General features: G+C 38.7%; 1 protein-coding gene across 1 annotated transcript; it reads right to left on the bottom strand.

Annotated features, from left to right (window-relative positions):
* Window positions 1-660: 660 nt before the first annotated feature.
* LOC121508408 (B-cell receptor CD22-like) lies at window positions 661-20,747 on the bottom strand. The gene is made up of 11 exons (XM_041785248.1): window positions 20,277-20,747; window positions 13,081-13,352; window positions 10,511-10,867; window positions 6,675-6,899; window positions 5,734-6,087; window positions 5,307-5,534; window positions 4,149-5,207; window positions 2,370-2,454; window positions 2,223-2,283; window positions 1,516-1,679; window positions 661-1,377 (listed from the first exon to the last, which is right to left on the bottom strand). Exons 2-7 carry the CDS (start codon window positions 13,148-13,150, stop codon window positions 4,864-4,866), a joined length of 1,578 nt encoding a protein of 525 aa, XP_041641182.1. The 5' UTR covers window positions 13,151-13,352; window positions 20,277-20,747; the 3' UTR covers window positions 661-1,377; window positions 1,516-1,679; window positions 2,223-2,283; window positions 2,370-2,454; window positions 4,149-4,863.
* Window positions 20,748-21,876: the final 1,129 nt, after the last annotated feature.

Here is a 21,876-nt window from a genome sequence, read left to right as displayed (position 1 = left end):
GACTGGGTTAAGGGCTGATCCTGGGTTCTAAAATTTGGATATGATGTTCCTTTTAAACATTAAACAGGATCCTTGAGAAACCTGATCAAAACTGAGTTACTTAAGTCCATGCAGCCATGTTCAATGTGACTTACATTTGTTGTCCATTACAGTAGAAACAAGGTCTGAAAGATTCAGTGGTTTTGCACTAATAAGAGAGAAATATCAAAAAATGTATTTTTCTACTTTTCTCTGCCTGTTTTTCCATGCAGCTTTAAATTTTGTCATCTCAGTTCAATAATCAATGATTTTGGATGAATAAGGCTTGTCTGACAACTGACATGGTTTTTAGACATCATTTTCTTTCTAATGAAATGAAAGGGTGGTTGAATCCATGAAATATCTTAGCAGTCAACACTGACAAAATATAAAAGAAGTTATCAAACTTTTGTTGTACCTCAAATTATTTCTGCTCTAGCAGTGACTCATGTGTACTTTCTACTAAGGAACCACAAACAGCACCCATATGAAGAAAAATGTCTTTTGTTCTAAAACCTCTTTGATTGCTTTTGTTTTACCTGCAGAGGAAGTTTAACAGCATGAAGAAGGGTTGATAAAATATACATTAAAACTATAGATCAGCATATTCAAAGAAATTAAAAATACATTCATAAGACAGTAAAAAAAAACATATACAAAAGTTATATTTACAAGTTTTTACATCGAGGTAGAGACCAACTTTGAGACAGATGTGGATTAACTCCTAACAGTGCAGCATAAAACTTTAAAATTAACCTGAAAAAAGTAGAGGAATATTTGAAGGTTTTATCAAACAAATGTTGAATAAAGTCAAATAAGTTTAGCCACTAAATAATTCTAAAGCTAGAAAAAGCATTTCCAAACCATTCATTGGTGCTGACTGTATCACCTATCTTTGTTTACTGTCTTATTCAGATAATTTCACCCTTTTTCAGCTGAGAAACAGAGATTACCCAGTGTACTGACTTAATGAAAACTTGAATAATGTAGTTTTTTTTCAGTCCCACTTCTTCTAAAGTTACAGTGACACATAAAATACAGTAAATACTAACTCTAGCTAATCCTGGATAAACATTAACATTTGGATAAATACAGCACAGGTTATGCAGAGAGGACAAATGCTGAGATTTAAAAAGAAAATTCTGTGTGTAAAATAAAGATGTTGTCTTGTAACTATGATTTTCATTGTCACAGTGGTATATTATTGGAATAACCAACAATTAAAATGATAACATGTGATGCATGTGTAAACACAAATCAACATGAGATATTTAGAAAAATGAATAAAGAGCCTGCTGTTATCAGTGTTTGTTGACTGTGCTATACAGTGCAGCAGTATCCTCTTCTGGTCTCCTGGTTCTGAGGAGAAAAAAAAACAGTATTTAGATACTAGAGATGCTACTTTTGTAATTATAGTAAAACAACATTTTGACGTGGGAAGATCAATTGTTAATTCTAAAAAGTGAGAAGAACATTCTTGTTTTTTGAGCTGCTCACCTTGGGGCATTACCAGTAAACCTGACAGCAGCATATTCAGAGACCTCCTGTCTGTCTGTGTGTCTGATTGGCTGAGCTGGTCTGATGTTGGAGTATAGATCTGCCTGGTTTGGAGAGAACTGTACACTGGCATACTGAAGCTCATCCTGCTCCTCTGGTTCTCCCTGATCAGGATGACAAGTTAATTCTGAACTTTGTTTTTCACTAATAATAACAACAATAATAATAATAATGCATTTTATTTATAGGCGCCTTAAAAAGCACTCAAGGTCACCTTTCCAGAAAAGTTTAAAACAAGACAAATAAATAAGTCCACAAAATACATACAAGTTAGCAATAAGTTAAAACAATGAATTAAACAGTGTAGGTCGACTGAAAGACATCAGTCAGACTGAATATGCCAGATGAATGGTACAGGAGCATACTGTTTGTGATGTTACATAACTAGGATGGCAAAACTCACTGCCTATAAGAAAAACATGGCAGAGTACAATTTGGGACAATACTAGCCTGCTTTGATTAAATGTGGTTTAATACATTTAGGTTTACTTTAACTTAAAGAAGTATCAAATTTGTAACAGACTAAAAGTCAAACTGCTGAAAAACAGCCCAGATAAATTCTATCTAAAACAAAATCAAATCAATCAAATTTATCTGAAACAAAATCAAGGAGGACTTTTTTAAAGTGAGTAATTCACTATTCTCACCTGTTGCCTGTCATCTTGTCTCTCTGCAGCCTGAAGAGGTTCACTGGAAGCCCTCTTCTTTCTGGTCAGAAGATTTTTTAAAAGACGAAATCAGAAATGTTTTAGGCCTCAAAAATGTTGATGAAACAATGAGACAAGTTTTCTTACCTGATCCACAACAAGACGGAAACGGACACAATAACCAGGAGGACAACAGTGACTAATCCAACAACAATGGGTAATTTCACTCCAGCTGAAAATGAATGATCAGAAAGAAACAGAGACTTATGATGGATCAGACTTTAAAAAATATTAATCACTCAAAGTAAACCATCCATATTCCAAAACATAAATTTAGTAGAGACTCACATACATTTAGTAGCAACTTTTGAGTTGAGCATCTATACAGGGGCCATTTTAGAGGGGGCCCAAGAGATGAATCTTACTATTTAAATTGGCAGTGTCTGTCTGTCTGAATTTACACACCAAACCATCACTCCATTAGTCCTTGATGCCACTCTGAAAACTTCTTGGGTGTACTAGTTCAAAACTGGTGCCATAAAAAAATCATAAATATTTACAGATTTACTATACAATCCCAGTAAAATGTGCTAAGTCATCACTCAGTGTCTCCTGCTGTGTTGTTTATCTTGGAAGTCTGATGCTGGAGATGGGAATGACGTCACATCTGAGTCAAATGTGTTATTTGCTATGAGTTTGTAAGAGTAAGAGGCAGAGCCAGAAAACAACAGGATAAATAAGGCTGGTAAATATTACTTTGACATTGCTGTTACTAAGCCATAACCAGGAGTTAAATCAGTCTGAGACTCCCAGCTGCTTGTTTTATCCATGTGTGGTACTGTTATGTATGGGGAGGATGTGGTTGTTTTCTGAGGGTTTACTTCATTCAGAGAGGAAACTTAATCAGGGTGGTGCTTCAGTGAACATATCCATATTGCCTTTAATTAAATGTGTCTGTGTCTCTGGATATTTAACATGGACTGTCAGGATCTGTGTGAGGTGTGGGTAGGATGTCACACACCTGTTGCAGGTGCGGACAGGAGTGGATGATAATGGTCAGAAATCAGGCAGGAGCAGAATTAAGAAAAGAGTCCTGAGACGGGCTCAGAGTTAAAACTGGACATAAACATAAGTCAACAACCAAAAATGAATTAGTAATGAATTAAAACAGTCAATAAAACTGTTTCTAGGCTGGCAGACAGAAATCAATCAGACCAAATATGCAGGTGTGAAAAGATGGGTTGTGAGCCAGGATTTGAAAACTGAACTGAGTGTGGAATAATTTAAACAAGTGCAGATGTGTTTGTGGTTTGAATGGAGGCCAGTCTGTAGAGGAAGATGTGATGGGAAATGGTGTCAAAGGTCACACTCAGATCAAGAAGGATGAGAATTGTTAACAGTAAAAGTCCGCCACCATGAGGAGATCATTAGTGATTTCAGCCACGGCTTTTTCTGAGCTATGGAGGGAAACCAGACTGGAGTTGTTCATAGAGGTTATTCTAAGATAAGAGAGTGTGATGCTGAGATGCAGCTGATTTTTCAAAGATTTTGGAAAGACAGGAAGGTTGGAAACAGGACCTAAGTTAACAAAATTTGTGGGAGTGATCCAGGGGAATGGGAGTAAATGCAGCTGATTCAAAATATGAAGGAACAACACCAGAGGTAAGTGAGGAGTGAATGATGTCACGTATCAAAGAGGTGAGTGAACATGTAGGGAGCTATTTACTGTCAGTCTATATGTGAATCTACAATCAATGCTTCTGCAGTTAGATTCAGTCTTGGCACCTTGACTGAGTCTTGACTCAGCCATTGTCAACTCTACTCCTTTGTTTGGATAAAGTCTCACATTTCCACCTCTCAGCAGTGATTTTAGTACTCTGGATGTGTATGACTTTTAGTCTCTGCAGGTGTATGTAGACATCTTACCTGTCACAACAACAGTCAGAGTGAAGGTGGAGTTATGACACCCTAATTTCTTCTTGGCCTCACAGTAATAATTCCCACTGTGTTCAGCTCTGACATCAGTGATGGTGAAGATCTGTCCTGAAGCTAGAGGTGAGTCTTCATTCTCCTTGTACCAGGTGTAATTAGCTGCTGGGTTAGCATCACTGCTACAGGTCAGTCACTGAGACATATGAGACTGCAAATTTGAAACTGTAAATTTAACACCCTGAGAGTAAAAAGTAACACTCCACCAGGGTTTATATGGGAACCACTGATAAAGTGTTAAAATCTAACACTTTGTAAAGTCTTAGATTTTCAATAAAATAACCCACCAGAGCTTGCAGAGGAGTGACTCTAGTATTTCTATGATACTTTAAATGGACTGAAGCACATCAGCAGTAGATGCACGGTCTGGACCATACCCAAAGCTGAGACCCAAAAATGTTCTCAAAGAAGTCGTCAGCAGGCGCCTCTGCCCTCTGTCTATGTGCAGTTTGAGCTAAAGCACTCAATAATAATAATAATAATATCTTGAATTTATATAGCGCCTTTAAGAAACCCAAGGACAAGGATGATCTTTGTGGCCTCAATGTCATTAAACTCTTTTAAAACCACTTTACAACTTTTAATTTCTCCTAAAAGCAGAGATAAGAAAGGATTTTAACTGTGAAATACTTCAACAATGATTTAAATGTTTTTATATATTCATGTAACATGGATGCTCACTCTTGTGTTGAAACATTACATTTCTATTTTGTTGTACGTTGTTCTCATTCCACTCACATTGGACATGGATAAAGACGGGTTTAGATTCTCTCCTCCCCAGCTGGTTCTCAGCTGCACACTGATACTCTGCAGAGTCAGAGGACTGGATGGAGCTGAAGACAAGCTGTGCTCCCTCACTGGACAGGGTTTGGTTCTTCCTGTACCAGGTGTATTTAGCTGCTCTGTTAGCATCACTGCTACAGGTCAGAGTCACTGAACTGCCCTCTGTTATTTCATCCACAGGACTCACCCACACAGAGGGAGTCTTCAGAGCATCTGGAGGAGAATAAACATCTGTTAAATATGCTAAGTAGAAAATATCAGAGAACATTGTGTTTGAGATCTTGATGAGCCACAGAAGTGATGTCTACTCACACACAGAGGGTGAGGCGTAGTTTTCAAGTCCTTTTGAAGCACAAGACATAAAATCTCCTGGATAAAGCCGATCTCTATGAAAAGAGTTTTCAGCATTTGGGATTTTCTGTCCGTTCTTCAACCAGGTATAAGAAATCCCACCAGCAGGACTACAGCTGCTGTGACACCTCAGCTCTGCCTCAGTATAATCCTGGTGGACTGTTACACTGATCACCTTCACCTGGAGAGCTGGACAGAAAGTAACAACAATAGAATGCTGTTATTTTAACCTGACAGTTAACAGGATCATAAATCAAGACATCAACAACAAAAATGAAACAATAGAATTAAAGAATTTATCATCAGAGTTATGTTTTGTCCTGAAGTTATGAACATAGAAGATTGAATTTTTCTTAACTGTTCTGCTGTGAGTCTGATCTGTGTTTACCTGTGACAGTCAGAGTTGTACCAGCAAAGCTGTTCCCCCATTCAAGGCCTGCTGTTTTAAACTTGAAGTGATACTGAGCAGAGTCGCTCTCTCTCAGCTCAGAGATTCTCAGAGAGGACTGTTCATTCAAGGTGTCAGAGATCTGGACACGACCTGCATACTGGGGGTCTTTACTGAGGTCTTCAGGCTCTGTGCCACTCTTCCACTGATGACTACGATCAGGACTGAACCAAAACTTCGATTGAAGGTTCTCATAGCTGGTGTAGGTGCATAAAATGTTCACTGATGAGCCTTTAGGTGCACAGATGTTTCTGACAATGTATGTCACTCTGTAGCAGGTTTGATAATAGACACCTAGAGTTAAAGAAAAACAATTGGACAAGGTACAAATAAAATAAAAACTCATTTCTTGTGTTTTTGAACAACAGAGGAAGATTTTAAGTGCAAAATTCCTCAACTATTCCCACATAACAGCATCTACAGCATATATGAGAAACAGTGTTGAATTTAAAATTTCATGTTTATTTTTCATCCTTAGGAACATTATTTTGTCTTTCCCAAAAAACCCAGACAAAAATGGTCATCATTTAACAGTTAAATATATGAAACATTTGCTGTCGTTGATGAAATTTTGTGTTTAAGAGGCCTTTTTATAAATAATAACTGGATTCAAGGCTTTAGCCTCTAGGAAAGCAAACATTAAAGCTCCTCATTGCAGAACAGCCCAGGCTTATGTGATTCTGGGAGTTTTAACAAACAAGAGTTTTAATGAGAATTTGTTTTGATTTTTAAATGCAGGCCTTTCATTTTTACATGAAGACACATGTCTCAACTATCATTGGACACCAGCGATATTTTTGTGGCTGTTTCTGATCTGTAAGGAGTCAGAGTGTAAAGTATAGTGTAGAACAGGTACCATAGAATGGAGATATCAAACTTACAGACTGAAGATGAGGGGAAATCCTCATATCCTTTTAAAGCACAGGCAAAACTGTGTCTGGGGTTAAAGCTTCCTGAGAAAGAAGATGCTTCCTCCTGAATTTTCTCTCCGTTTTTGTACCAGATGTAAGAAAGAGGAGCAGTGGGTCCGCAGCTGCCATGGCACGTCAGCACTGCAGAGCGATCAGGCCCGACCCATTTTCCATCGCTCACCTGCACCTGTAGATCTGGGTATTTAAAAAGGAGCCAATAATGTCATTGATTAAAAAATAAATTACTCATTAACATAAGTGTCATTATGTTAATCCCCTTTATCAAAAACCTGACCAACTTACAGAACACAGAAGTTCTGTTATCTCCTCAACATCAACTCTTCCAAATTTTTTAACTTCTCAATCAAAGAATATCCCAAAAAGCAAAAGTTCAACATGATGCATTAAACTGCAGAATACAAACTAAACAATGACTGACAAGAGCCACCCACATGAAATATCTCCAACCATTAGAGAAACAAACATTGGTATTTTAGAAACAAATTTTAACATTCAAAAACTAACATCCTTTAGACGGTGCCATGCGTTTATAGCAAAGCATAGGAGGGCCACCTCCTCTGGACTCGGCTGTTCACCACCATCTTTAGGATTCAGGACATTCTTTCAATGACAAGGTCATCTCCATCATAACCAAAGAGGACCGCTGGTTCGAGAGAGGTGTCAAGGAAGCCATTTTTGTCAAGATGGAGAACAGAGGAGGGGGCCTAAGGCCACGAAAACGATATATTGCCATTTCGTTTTGATAAAGTTTTTGTAAAAAGGAGTGGTTTCAGGAACCACTGAAACGACTGAAAATGCTGAAGTGCATATGACAAGCCTATACATGCAGCTGTAACGCTGCCACGGAAATGCACCAAAGGGGAAGAAGAAGATCATAGAAAACTGACAAACTTTCTTTAAGTTGCCCTTCTGGTTGTTCTCCACCTTAGATTTAAGAACATATGGTTTATGCGTATTGTGGTGGTGGTAAAGGAGCATCAAATTTTGCTGTAAAAGCCATAAAAAACTTAGTAGCCTCTGCAGCACAATACAATCCTCCTGTCTGCAGGAGAGCTAAACTCTTGGAGACCAATAAAGACGGCAAATTTTGTTGTTTTTGGCATTGGCTATGGCCCACAGTAGCCTGCACTGAGTTAGCGAAAGCTTATACAAAGCTGGAAAACGTCCTGTTGTATAGGAAGAGTGGGGGTCCTGATAAAGTAAACAAAAAGTAGAACGCTGCAGTATTATACATTATAGCTGGCAAAACATTCTGGTGAGAGGAGTTATGAATTAGCCTCATGTTATTGTATTGCCACATAGGCTGATGCAGACAGCTGTTATGATCAGATGTTTCTGTGCTCTTCATCAGTGTGTTAAAGGAGCAACCCCCAGCATCTAAAGGTGAGATAATACAATCATGTCTGTCTCCTGTAAATTATAATAATTGTGATAAGTGTATTTATCTCTCTGAAAGTGGAGTGTGTGTTTAACCCTAACCAGTTACTGTATTGATGAAATGAAATATAAAGATTAATTCTGTTATGTTGTTGAGCTTCATAAGATCTGCTGTTTTTTGAGGAACAGAAATGCAGGTGGTGGTCATGCACCTGAAATCAGTATGTTGTGATGGTTGACTGTTGTTGCTTGTCATTAGAGGAGTTATTTTTGGTGTACTTAAGCTGTCATTGGACTTTTATGGAGTTTTGTTCGTTCGTCAAAAGAAAAAGCACTAAATATTGATTATTGCATGCTGGTTTGATGATAATATTAATAATAATAATAGTAGTAATAATAATAATAATCACAGTAATTTTTACAAAACTTTTACTCTCTTTCCATTCCCACTGCTTTCAGCAGCTCATAAAGAGCTTCATGTGCGTTTCTGCATCCATTTTCTACAAACTCAAACTGATCACGACAGCGAAGCATAAAACACAATTTTGCCATTGGACTTAAAGTTTCCTTCAGTTCTACACGATGCATCCATTTTTCAGAGCTTTTAAAAAAGGTAGTGCTGCTCCTACCTGTACCGGTAGCAGTGATGCTGCTGGTACCTCACAGACAACAACAACAAAAAATATGCTGGAGCATGATGTGTACGCATGCTGCCCCCTTCACATTTCTGTCTGCCCCCTCATGTATGCATGCCTAGAACCAGCCCTGCTAAGTTATATACTCTGACTCTTCCCCTGTCACTCTCAGAACTGAAGAAGCCTTTTGGAGAAGAGGAGAAACGTCTTCAATAATCTGATACCAGTCCTTTTGCCCTTTGGTCAGCGTTAAATAACCACGACCTGGACACAGAGAACCTACACAGATGTCTTACAATTTGAATTTTCAAAGTCTGTAGGAGCCCTATATCATGCATCCATGAAAATGTCCTCACTTGTCTCCATTCAACCATGCCTGTAGCTAGAACCTTATTTTTCTTCAACAGTGTTGATTAGCCAGTCTTTCTCTGACTTGGAACAACTGAATAAGCTGGATGCATTGCAAAGATGATTCACCTGATGACAGACATGGAATCTGGCCAAGCCATCGGTTTTGCAATATTATGAGGGTCACTAGCTGGGTTTCCATTACACTTGGAAATGCGCAAAATCAAAATAGCGCAATAAAAAAACTGGTAATGGAAACACCTGAATTCTGAAAAAAAAAAAAAAAAAAAAAAAAAAAACCCTAAAATATCGCTAAAAAGTTTTTACACTTTCATGAGGAGATTTTTCAGGCATTTTGATATAGAAATATATCGCAAAAGTGCAATGGAACACTTTTTCCGCATTTACAAGTCACGGGACGCAACATACGGTGTCACGTGACCAGTCACTCTGAGACAACATGGCGCGGTACGTGTAGACAGAAGAAGAGATGAGACTTTTCTTAACTTCATACTTCTACCCTTATGCGTGGCTTTTGCCATACATATGGACTTTACCTCTGAACTATTATCCGTTGCCTTTGTCTTTTGTTCAAAATGATCAAGGCAACCGCTGTAGATGTAACCAAAACCATACCAACACGCAACAGGTTTTAAGCGTCAAGCTTCCCTGCAGCAGATTCACGCGAGATGAGATTTTACGAGAACTGCAAGGCCTATGCCCAAAACTCCCTTCAATGGAAACACATTCGAAGCGCAATTGTACTTAACTGAAATTAAAGGAATATCACTTTTATTTTGCGAAAAACTGTAATGGAAACCCAGCTACTGACACAATTCAGTGTATTGCCTTGTTAATGCCAGTGTCCAATCATCCATCCATCCATTTTCTTCCACTTTTCTGGGCTGGGTTGTGGTGGCACAGACTAACCAAGTCAACTCAGACAACCCTTTACAGCTACTCCTGTAGGATGGGATATATAATCCCTCCAAAGGAAGGCATCCAAGAGGCAGATGCCCCCAAACCACCTTTGGCTCCTTTGAACATGAAAGAGCAGTGGCTGTACTTCCTGTTCCCTTACCATCTATCTCTATCTCATTGAGTCTGCTTTTATCCACAGTAATATTAAAGTCAATCTCAAGATTTCCTTTCTGTCTCAGCTCATGCTTCACTGAAACACTCCTGCATAATACCTCCAATACTGCTGATGCTGCACCAATCCCCTATCCTCTCTTTTCACAGAAACAAATATCCAATGACCAAAAGATACATGGACTTACCCCTGTTTAACCTTTTTATTTTTACACTGCTACAGCCTGACATTAGATAGGCTTATTCCATCACTGTAGTTTTATTAACAAAGAGAAAGCATCCAAAGAGCAGACATTTAGTGGAACAAAATAAAAACTTGATGAAAATTGTTACCTGTGACTGACAGAGTGGCTCCAGGTGAATCAGTAACTCCTCCCTCTGGTTGGTTTGTCATGAACATGAATCTGTACTCAGCTGAGTCGCTCTGTCTGACGTTGGTGATCCTCAGGGTGCAGCTGTTATCATGAAAGTGATACTCCACACGACCTCTGTAATCTGGGTGGTTTCTCAGATCCAAAGGGTCGTTTCCATTCATTTTCACAAACCAGAAAGATCTCCAAACTACGGTGTCATGCTCATTCCCTCTGAATGGATATGTGTAAGAACATGGTATGTCCACTGTTGATCCTTCCACAGCACAGATCTGAGAGGAAGAGGAAGTCACTCTCCAGTCACTCTGAGCCTGTACCACTGCAACACAGAGAAAAGTAGACTTTTTTAATCAGAACTACAATTCTACGTGCAGAGGCAAATGTACAGCTCAGGGAGAAAAGAACTCAGGAATGCCCACGCTGTATGCATAAAACATGGATAGCCTATGGATGCAGGGCTGAGAGTGAAGTGATAATGTGGAAAACTATGTGATGAAAAGACAACCATGAACACTTTTGAGTTTTTTTTTTCCCCAAAGTACATAAGCACTGGAGAATAATCTATGTTTGACAGAAGTACATCCTCCTCCAGAAAAATGTGAGCACTAATGTTTTTTTTTTTTTTTTTCACACATACTGGCTCAATTGAACGCTATATAGAATATTTTTCCCCCAGAAAGCCTCTGTGTCTGACACTACGTTGCCATGCAAACTTCACCTATAGTTACATGCTCTTCCTCATCAGAATATCTGAATAGCTGCTTGGGTCTGTAGGTTTCTACAGAGACAACAGCAAACTTAACTAAAACTAGTTATTTCAGCTCAGTTTTCCACTTCAACAGCTGACACAATGTTTTCATAAAGTAAACATATCCAACTGACTGCAGCTTTTCTATTTATCAGCCATTAGAAGAGGAAGGCCACAGCCATAAACTTAACTGGATGACAAATTTCCACTCAGCTTTTCTGGTTGGCTTCAGTTGAAGAAGGCCCGTAAAGCACTGACGTTCAGTAAGGAAGGGAACTCTGGATGGTGAGTGATGCAGGCTGCAGGTGTCTGTGAGCTGCTATCTTCGATTTGAAATGTCCTGAAGAAGTGTTGGACATAAAGTCCGCTCATGACAGCAGTAGATCTGCAGGTGTCCCTCGTGTCCACAGCAAAAGGCACATTTTCAGCACTGGAGTTGCAATCTTTCATTGTAGTTTCTTTTTTAGTTTGTTGATGTCTTGGCTGGTACACAAAGTGTGCATTATAAATACTGAAAACACAGAGGCTTTTGGGGTTTTTGATGTAGTGTACCATTGAGTCAACATTTATTTTTTTTTGGCCTATTTTTGCCTTAAAAATGTTCAGTTTTACAGTGAAACTGTACCCATCTGTAGCTTGTAAAGCCTAGCTTCCTTGCTGCTGCTCCCTCCCTAAAGGGACAATGCACACTGAAATCTCTGAAGGATAATGCCATTAATATTGCCAAATACCTCATTTAACCCACTTCCATAAATACCAAAATATCTTAAATCCTAGCCTGGTACGGAAACAAGTGTAAGTACTTCATAGCATCTCTCATTTTAAAAAGGGCAAAAGACAAGAAAAAGAGGCTCCAAAATAACTTAGGTTAAAGTAAAAGCTCCCCAAAGAATTATTTCTTATAACTGGAAAGTTTTCTAAAGTATAAATAAGAAATCAGTATATGGACCTGTGCATTAACTCAGTTTATCAACTGATCATTTAGTGAAAAAATCTACATTTTCTCTTGAACGTCCTCCTCTGCTCCCCAAGGCCTTTGACAGGTTGAGCACAGGCAAACTGTGGTAGGAAACACCGTGTTAGAAGGAGAAACATCCGTGCACCAGCTCGCTTTTCTCCCTCTCCTCACACATGGACAGCACATGCATTAGAGCTGGAGCAGAGGTGGTTCTCTAACTACACAGTGTTTCCCTCAAAGCTCTATAACTGTACAACATCTGAGTATTTTCCTCTTCTACATAACATCGCCCTCAAATGGATTCAAAACACAAATTAGGTTAGATGTGACATTTTCCAGGTGATATAAGCCAGCCCTAAAAAATGATGTAAATATAGAGACGAGTGTATTTCTTCCTCTCTCCCTCTATTTCTCCTCTATATTAACAGGATATGAAAAAATGTTATTACCCAACTTAACTGTCTGTTCCCCTTTACTAGACCTCATTAAAACCCTCTTTCTTTTTTAAAGAAACAATTAAAAAAACAAACAAACAAACAAAAAAAGTTGGTTTCCCCTGACCATGAAACTTTTAAATGAATAATTTCCGTGCTTAACTGTGTATGGATGTAAGACTAAAAAACTTTTTACACAAAGGCTGTCATCGGCCACCTCTCCTGCACTTCGAGAACCAAAACTTGAGCTTCCGTCTTGCTGTGACAGCAATAAATCAACTAAAATATGTTGTTAATATGTAATGGCAAAAGACAACAGAGGCACAACTGACAAAAATGGCTCACAACAAGTTTCCTCTTGGTTCATATTTCTAGATATCCAAGTAAATTACCTGTAAAAGAGAGAAGGAAGGAGACAAATCCTCTCTTTGTTGTAGTTAAATTCCTCGCTGCTGTTTTCATCTTCTTGTGGTAGCAGTAACAATAAAATGTATAAAAAGATAGTTAAAACTACAAGATATAGCTCAGCCACATTGAATACTTCCAGTCAATCTACATGTTGTCTTCAGTGTCGTGGTCCTCTATGGTAGGAGCAGGAGTCAGAAACAGGCCGTTAAAATAGACCTCACTTCCTTCCTCTTCACAGTTTAATAAGTGTTGACGCCTGAATGTGAAAAGAACCATGACTTGTGTTAGTCTGATGAAACCAAACCCTTAAAATCCACATCAGAACATTTCAACAACACTATAAAGATGTTTCTAATTTATTACTGTGACATAATGAAGCATCAAATATTGCATTATTAATCTCTGTTTTATTGTTTTTGTTTTTTCATTCTTGGTGATATTTTTCAACATTGTGAGACAATGAGTATTTAAATATCTTTTTTACTTAGACAAGCAAAGCTAACAAGCAGATCTCTATGGCGACCTGCTGCTGAACGCCACACCATAGAGGTCTGCAGCCAGATCCTCTTGATTATTTTTAGAGAAACATTAACTAAAGCTGTCTATATATATATATAATACCTATGTTGCCTAGGCTAACGAGATGTCATTAGGGCTGCAGTAATAGATTCTTTTTGTAGTCGAGTACTGTATCGATTCTTCTGACGATTAATCGAGTACTCTAATAAGAAATATTGCATTTTTCAAAATCAGTCACTTTTGCTTTTTCAAGAGAAGTAGTACTAGACAAATGAGAAAAGAAGCTGGGTCCCTTAAATGAACTATTTCTATATTAAAAATTGTTTTTTAACAGGTTCTCTAAAGGGAATATATTTTACAAAGTGCAATGAAGTTCTGATGAAAGTTTACATTTCTTAAAGTTACAAGAAAAGGCAGTTAAATAATGACATTAGATTAAGCCCTATTTAGGGTTTTAGGAATCATTCACGAGGAATTGTTTGGTGCCAATGCTTCATTTCTTCCATTATAGTTTATTTCTATTCTCCAAGTTGTCATTAAAGTAAAGGGAGACTGAATAATTTTAAAATCCTCTATTTTATGCATGAATGTCATATTTCACATTATAGCAAGAGTAAAGCTCCATCATTCACACAGTGGTCTGATGATGTCTGAAAGGTGAACCTTTAGATTACAGGAATATGATCTATTTTTCAAAAGGGTGTTCACTTTCAATTTTTGCACATTTTTTTGTGAGTTCATCCACCATTAGATAAAAATATAACCTTTTAAAACCATCCACTGACATGGAGAACACATTTTAAGGGGTAAAGCTGCTTCTGTGACCTGTTGAATCCTGACTGTATGATGATGAACCTTAACCTACTTTGTCTCTGTCACTGTCTGTGGCAATAAGATGTTTCTATTTAATTGGTGTCGTTTCATTATCAATGTAATTCTTATCAAATCTTTCCGGATGCAAACGTTTTGAAAAATATGCTGCAATCAAGACGTCAGTGCGCTGAATTTTAGATAATTAATAATTCAATGTATAACGCGTGCATGCGGAAAAGAGAGAGAGAGACAGAGCGAGGGAGGGAGGGGAAGCACCAAAGCAGGACTTGAATTGTGAAGCCTGACGGTGCTCTGCAAAGCTGTCGGGTCAATCAGAGAAGTTTATGAAATTCCCTGAAGTCTGCAGACACAAACTGAGCGCGGTGAGTCAGCAGCGCGTAAACTCAGAGATCTGCGTAGGTTTACAGGTGCAAGCGTTGTGCCGTTTGTGCCATGAAGCCGCGGCCAGTGGATGCGTAAAAACGCAGGACGAGTGCCTGTAAACATCACTGCATCTCTTTCTCTTCCCTTGTAATTTTCACGCCTCGTATCATGCATGTTACGTTGTAGTAACAGCGAAAACGAGGGCATTGTGCCACACAAATAGCCATCTGTGCGGAACACAGCACGCCGCGTAACACACGGCGCGATGTCCAGGCTACAGCATGGCCGTATATAGAAACAGGACTGATTTAAGCAAAGCCTCGAGGCAGATAATTTGCCTCGAGGAATTTTTTTAATCGAATTACCCGGATAATTCAAGGAATCGTTTCGGCCCTAGATGTCATGAGACAAATGTTAAAATAAACTGTAATCTTGTACACCTACTCGGTGAGTTGGCCTCAGGTACGCTAAAAAACAGGTGCTCTCGGCTGGAAATATTTGCTGTATGGAACTATCGGGCTCCCCAAGAAGCGTTTCACTTCCACATTCCTTAATTTCTATTGGAGTCAATGGGAGTGTCACAACTCTCATTAAACGGCTCTGATCCACGCTAATGTCTACCGCCATAATTGTACCGGCCTTTTATCACTGCTTGCTCACAGCACGACTCAGCCACGCCTGAAAGTACTGACCCTCAGCACTGATTGGTCCTGCCACTTTCTAATCGGACCCAAACGGTTCAGACAGGAGCTTTGCAAAATGGATTACCTGATGGCACACCGCCACACCAAAATAAAAGCCGCCATGCCTTCAGAATTATGATCCTTTTTTTTTTTTTTAGATCATAAAAATGGAAATTATATTGTACAAATGGATCCATATAAACATACAGTCTATATTTACATATTTACGAACCATAAAAAGAGTTTGAAATTGTAATCATGAAATTTGACACTCTTCTGTAACTTAATTTTGAAAAACCAACACCAGCGCCTCAACTTCCTTTCTGTCGTCACACACAGACGGCTGATAAACTCTAATTTTGTTTCGTACTTCCTGATTATAATCCGATAGTTAGCAGTAAACCTGTGTAGATATATTCATCATCAACCGTGTATCATGGTGGAGATGAGACGCTAGCGATCTAAAAATAGCCTGTTGTTGCAAAAACTCTGGCGGAACTTTAGTTTGGTTTCTGTTATGATAGAGACGATAAAAACAACAGGGACGAACTGTCAGGCTCCTGTCAGGAGCAGCTGGGTGTGTGTGTGTGTGTGTGTGTGTGTGTGTGTGTGTGAGACAGACTAGAGGAGAGACAGTTAGTGTGTCTGTGAGTGCGGGTCGGTCTGGCAACAAGCATGAACGAACTAACGTTAGCTTGTTGAATCTATGAGTGATAAATGTTTATAAGTTATCATGAATAACTTTTATAGGCTGACCTTACCTGTGGCTCCTCTGGGATAAAATAATTGCAAGAGACCATATGCAGAATACTCCCACTATAGGATCCTTTCATTCAAATCATATCCCCAGGCTGTTGTCATTAGTATGATCTTAAAGTGTTTATGTATGTTTGAAATAATAATAAAATAATAATAAAAAATATAATTTTCATTTAAATTTTTTTTTAGTGTGTTTATTCTGTGGCATGTCCTAGTTATTAAATTTAACAGAACTACAAAAATGTTTTCTTTTAGTTTTCAGAATACAGACATTTAAACTCTTACAATTATTTTGACAGCTTTGGGATATCCATGTTCAATTTTTAGTTAAGGGACCTCAATGATTTTTTATTTGTAAAAGTCGTGGTAATGTCAGGGGTCAGTGGGGGATTAGGCAAAGCCCTCCCCCACAGTTTCAAAAAATCCTGGAGGAAACTAGGGGTGGGAATCACAGGGTACCTCACGATACGATATGATAAGCGATACATGGCCCACGATGCCGATATTATCACGATGCAGCAATACTGCGATAATCTATATATTGCAAGAAAATTGTAAAATGATACATCACAAAATATGTCTAACTAGAGAATACAAAATAGTTGTAAAATGGTCAAGTGCAGGATTTCTCTGTTTATTCACAACAAATAAGTATTAATTTCACAGAATGTGACACAGACTGAGCTAAATACTAAATATGAAGTGCATAAAGTCTATACACATGTGTAGTATATTTATATATATATAACTTATTATGTAATTTTAAGTTAATATGGAATCTAACAATGTAGAATTAAGCTATTAAAAAATATGTAGTCCTTCATCATCTCGCATTTTACCTATCTTTGTTCAATCTGAAGATGAGGATTTTCCCCATTTGTTGCACTGAATTAAAATGCTGCCGTGATTTTTTTTATTTTTATTTTTTTAGAAAAGGGGAATAAATTATTATAGAGTGAATGTACTACAATCTTTTATATTTCGTATTACATCAGTTTTTTATGTCATCACATAACGACCAAGTGTTTGTGGAGAGAGACTATGGGAGACGAGCTGATCGTCACATCCAGCTTTAAGGACTGATGGACTGTGTTTTGCGGAGGGCATGACGTGACAGGCCAGTGTTTCTTTCTTGTGTTACCAAAGCCGTCATTCTTAACGACACTACACGGGACAGGTCCTCACAAATAAAACGACTGTGATTATTCTCCTCCAAAGTCCATAAAATCACATGTGGTGTGCCCCAGGGTTTGATTTTAGGCCCTGTGCTTTTTAACCTGTACATGCTCCCTCTTGGCGGTGTCATCAGGAGACATGGAATCAACTTCCACAGTTATGCTGATGATACGCAGCTTTACATCTCCATGTCTCCTGATGACACCAGGCCGATGGATGCTCTTTTCAACTGCATTTTAGATATCAAATCCTGGATGGCAGAAAACTTTCTCCAGCTTAACCAGGACAAAACTGAGGTTTTAGTCATCGGTCCTGAGGCCCAGAGAGAGAAACTTTTACCCAAACTACAAACACTGTCTTTTAATCCATCATCACAAGTGAAAAACCCGGGCGTAATTTTTGACTCTGAGCTGACTTTTTTCCACACATTAAGAATGTAACAAAAATAGGTTTTTAGCATCTAAAGAACCGCCAGAGTCCGCCCCATCCTCTCTTGGGCCAACACGGAGACGCTGATGCATGCTTTTATCACCAGCCATTTAGACTACTGTAATGCCCTGCTCTCTGGTCTTCCCAAAAAGAATATTTCAGGTTTACAATTACTACAAAATTCAGCAGCACGTGTCCTGACTAAGACCAGAGGGCGGGCCCACATTACACCGGTTTTAGAATCACTGCATTGGCTCCCCGTGTGTTTTAGGATTGATTTTAAAGTTCTTTTACTGGGTTTTAAATATCTTAATGGTCTTTGGCCTTCTTATCTTTCAGAACTGCTTTAACCTTATGAACCCTCGCGGACCCTGCGCTCCTCTGGCAGCAGGCTCCTCAACATTCCCAAAGTCAGGACACACACTCACGGCAAGGCGTCTTTCCAGTACTATGACCCTCGTCTATGGAAGAGCCTGCCAGAGGACCTCAAGGCCGCAGAGAATTTCATGTTTTTAAGAGCAGGCTCAAGACACATCTTTTTAGCTTAGCTTTTGATTAATATTTATTTTATTTATATTGATGATATTTATTTTAGGCCTTCAATTTGTATTTATTTCTGAATTTTATTATTTTCCTACCTTAATTTTTTAGTTAGTCTATTTTATATTTTAGTTCTTAGCTTTTATTGCGGGTGTGAGGGAATGACTTTAATTGTCTATGTTAAGCAAAAGGTGGGGGTTGGTCAGTGGGTTTCAGGGAATGTTTTTGTCTATGTAAAGCACTTTGAGTTACAAGTTATGTATGAAAAGCGCTTTATAAATAAAGTTTGACTGATTAATTGATATGGTTGCACAAGTAGAGACCAGCGGTAGCTTCATCGGGCTTGTTTGTTGACGTTAACTGTAGCGCTAACGTTATGATGCCTAACTCGTAGATTCGTCGTGTTGTCTGAGTATTTCACTCTGGCATGGCATATCTTGCAAACGACTGTCTAACTCCTGTCTAAGTTTGTGCTGTCTTTAATGTTTTGGAAGCCAAAGTAAGTCCACACATCCACTATGAATGCAGCAGACGTCGCTCTGCTGGGTAGGTACAAGCAACTGGCTCACGCAGACCTGAAGTCTTGCGTGATCTCACTGTCTCAAGAGAGAAGAGGCAAGAGTCAACTGCCAGCTGGCGATGCCTGCCGCCAACTAGCGATCCGGGGGTGAAATTACACCAGAAACTACTGCACCAACAAAGTGAATAATTAGCGAATTAATAAAATAAAGATACTGCATTTTAAAATATCAATACAGTATCACGCCAGGAAGTATCGCGATATTTCAGTGTATCGATTTTTTGTCCCATCCCTAGAGGAAACCCTGTAACAGTCAGACATTTCCAACATTGTAAGACACATCCACATGCATAATCACATCCTAACTGATGTTTATAATGTATGTAGTGCTTTCTTCGTATCAACTGTCCTGAGATACAGTGCCCTGAGTTCTTTACATTAAACTTCTCAAGGAAGTTGTAGCATTAAATGCGTTTTTTATAGAGTCTGCCTGTGTTACACACCTATCTTCAAATCCTCTTCTTTGATGACCTTTTGAAATTAAAAGACTAGCGCCTAAATGTATGGGTGTTACTTCTTTTAACCCCTTAAAGGTACAGAGTGTAGAATTTGGAATTTTAGCGACATCTAGCGTTAAAATGTTCTAAAAACATCACATCACTAAGCGACGAGAGCCTGTGAAGACCAAAAAGGATGGTGAGCCGGACATCATTTACAGCAGTGATGAGGTGAGGGTTTATTCATTCATTTTTGTAACCATTATTTTTATAGATTATAAGTCAGTTGTAAGCTCCGCCTGCCTTCCAGGTAGATTTCAGGACAGGCAGGTATTAGATCCCATTTACACCATTTCTGTTCGGTGTACACTGTACCTTCAAACACTTTCTTTTAACTTTTCTTATTCATTAAAGTCACAATAAGAAAATGTGAATTTTAAGCATTTATTTACAAAATCAAAACAAAATGACTGTGCCGTTTTTGTCTGCACTAACGTTTAACAAGCACAAGAAGCTCTTTTCTCAAGTTGGTAGCTCTAAATTATTACCTTGAGTGAATAAAACTGTTAATTCTTTTACTCAAGTAATGGCAACTTTGAGCCTCTGTAGAACACTAAAGGTATCAGTTCTTATTTCAGCAGCTAATTAACTTAACTTCTAAGCTGATAAAACATTCCTGACTTAACTCTCATCTATTGAGTCCTTAATCACACAAACAATACTTATAACACTTAAATGTGGGCCCACAAAAATAAACACAAAAGCCGGCAAATAAAAGAAACAACCCCCGTCGCAGGCCTGATAGAACTCCGTTATGATGAAGGATCGTTGGCAGCACCGTGAATGCCGCAGGGACTCACCAAGTAGGATCCAACCGTTAACAGCCTCCTTACTGAACAGATGATGAAGAAACGACAACCAAAACTCCGTCACTGCCAGCTCCGTCCCTCGTCTCATCCAACGTGCAGGTAAGTCCACACCCCTCGTCTCCGCAGCGGGAAAACAGGAACACACGTCCTCAACTCGGACTCGACCATGAAGACACTAAATCCAAGGGCAAGTCAATAGAGCAGCGGCAGGTCTCTCTCTCAGGGAAAAGCTCAGTCAGTTAAGTGCAGCAGCGCGCCATCTTTGGCTCCGTGCTAGGATGAAAGTCCGTGGAGAGTCCTAGCTCTAACTAGCATAATGCTAACTGATAGTAGCCGACTGGGTTACAGTCCGTTTTTAAAGCACAAAACTTGTACACAGCTTGTGGTTACAATAAACCGAATTCACCATAGAGATGAGCTAGAAAGGACTCACTTTAACTCACTCTTAACTTGATAACCTTAGCTAAGGGCTAGCTGCCATGCTAACGGTAAACAGACATCTTTTCCGAGAGCGAGAGAGAGAGAGCACTGCTACGTGCATCTTGACTGATCTCCCCTCTCTGACGTTTGTCCCGCCCCTCAGCCAATCACGAATAAAGAAACTTGATGTCCTTCTAAGCAGGTATCCAAACTTGCACATCAAGATAGTTTGTCTCATCTCGTGTTGAGGGAAGTACATTTCAAACAAACTACAAAATATTCTCAGTTTTAAAGTGACAGTCTACTGTTTTAGTAACTAACTTTTCTGCTTTTAAGCACATTGTAATGCAGTAAGTTTTTGAAAATTTTACTTTTAGCAACCAAAAGTAATTACAGTTTCTAGAGGAGGAACTATTAAGCTAATAGATACTTGAACGTAACATCATTTAGACTGCGGGACTTTTTGAATTTTGCAGTGTAGCACAGTGTAAATTTCTGATTTAATTGAAATGATTTGCTGCTGCCACCAGGTGGCCGAAAAAGAGATTTTGTCATTTTAAAAAGAAGCTGATGTGTCCATTTGCACTTTCATTGTATTCATTTTTAGCCCCTGTTTTAAAATTTCACCGCATTTTATGAGTCAGTTTACTATTGCTCCCAATTCATTTCAATCATCTCATTGTTTTTTAGGATTTGTTTACAGTTTCCTCTCTTAGAGTTTTTGGTTCTAAAATTCAAAACGGTCAATGGCTATGTTATTATCATGTAGGACAGCTTGGGTGTTGAAAGTTTAGTCTCTGTGACTGAGGATAGCAGGGTAAAGACAGTGAAGCATGCAGATTTCAGCTGCATTCATACTGAGTGGGGGACAGGAAGTGGGCAACCACAACTGTTGTCATGCTTGTGTTGTGGGAAATATTATCACCTCCTTAGCTTCGTTTATCTGAGTCCAAAAAAAAGCTTTTAAAAAGTCTTGCTCTCACAATGTTGAAAAATATAAATATCTTGTATTGTGGAAAATATTAACACCTCTATAGCTTGGTTTTTCTAAGTAAAAAAGACGTTCAGTATCACGTTCAGGCATCAACACTTATTAAAACTGAGAAGAGGAAGGAAGTGAGGTCTATTTTAACGGCCTGTTTCTGACTCCTGCTCCTACACATAGAGGACC

This window comes from Cheilinus undulatus, linkage group 4, assembly GCF_018320785.1.
Source record: "Cheilinus undulatus linkage group 4, ASM1832078v1, whole genome shotgun sequence".
Classification (NCBI taxonomy): Eukaryota; Metazoa; Chordata; class Actinopteri; order Labriformes; family Labridae; genus Cheilinus; species Cheilinus undulatus.
Note: the sequence above shows the minus strand (reverse complement) of the source record. Positions and strands in the feature narration are given on the sequence as shown.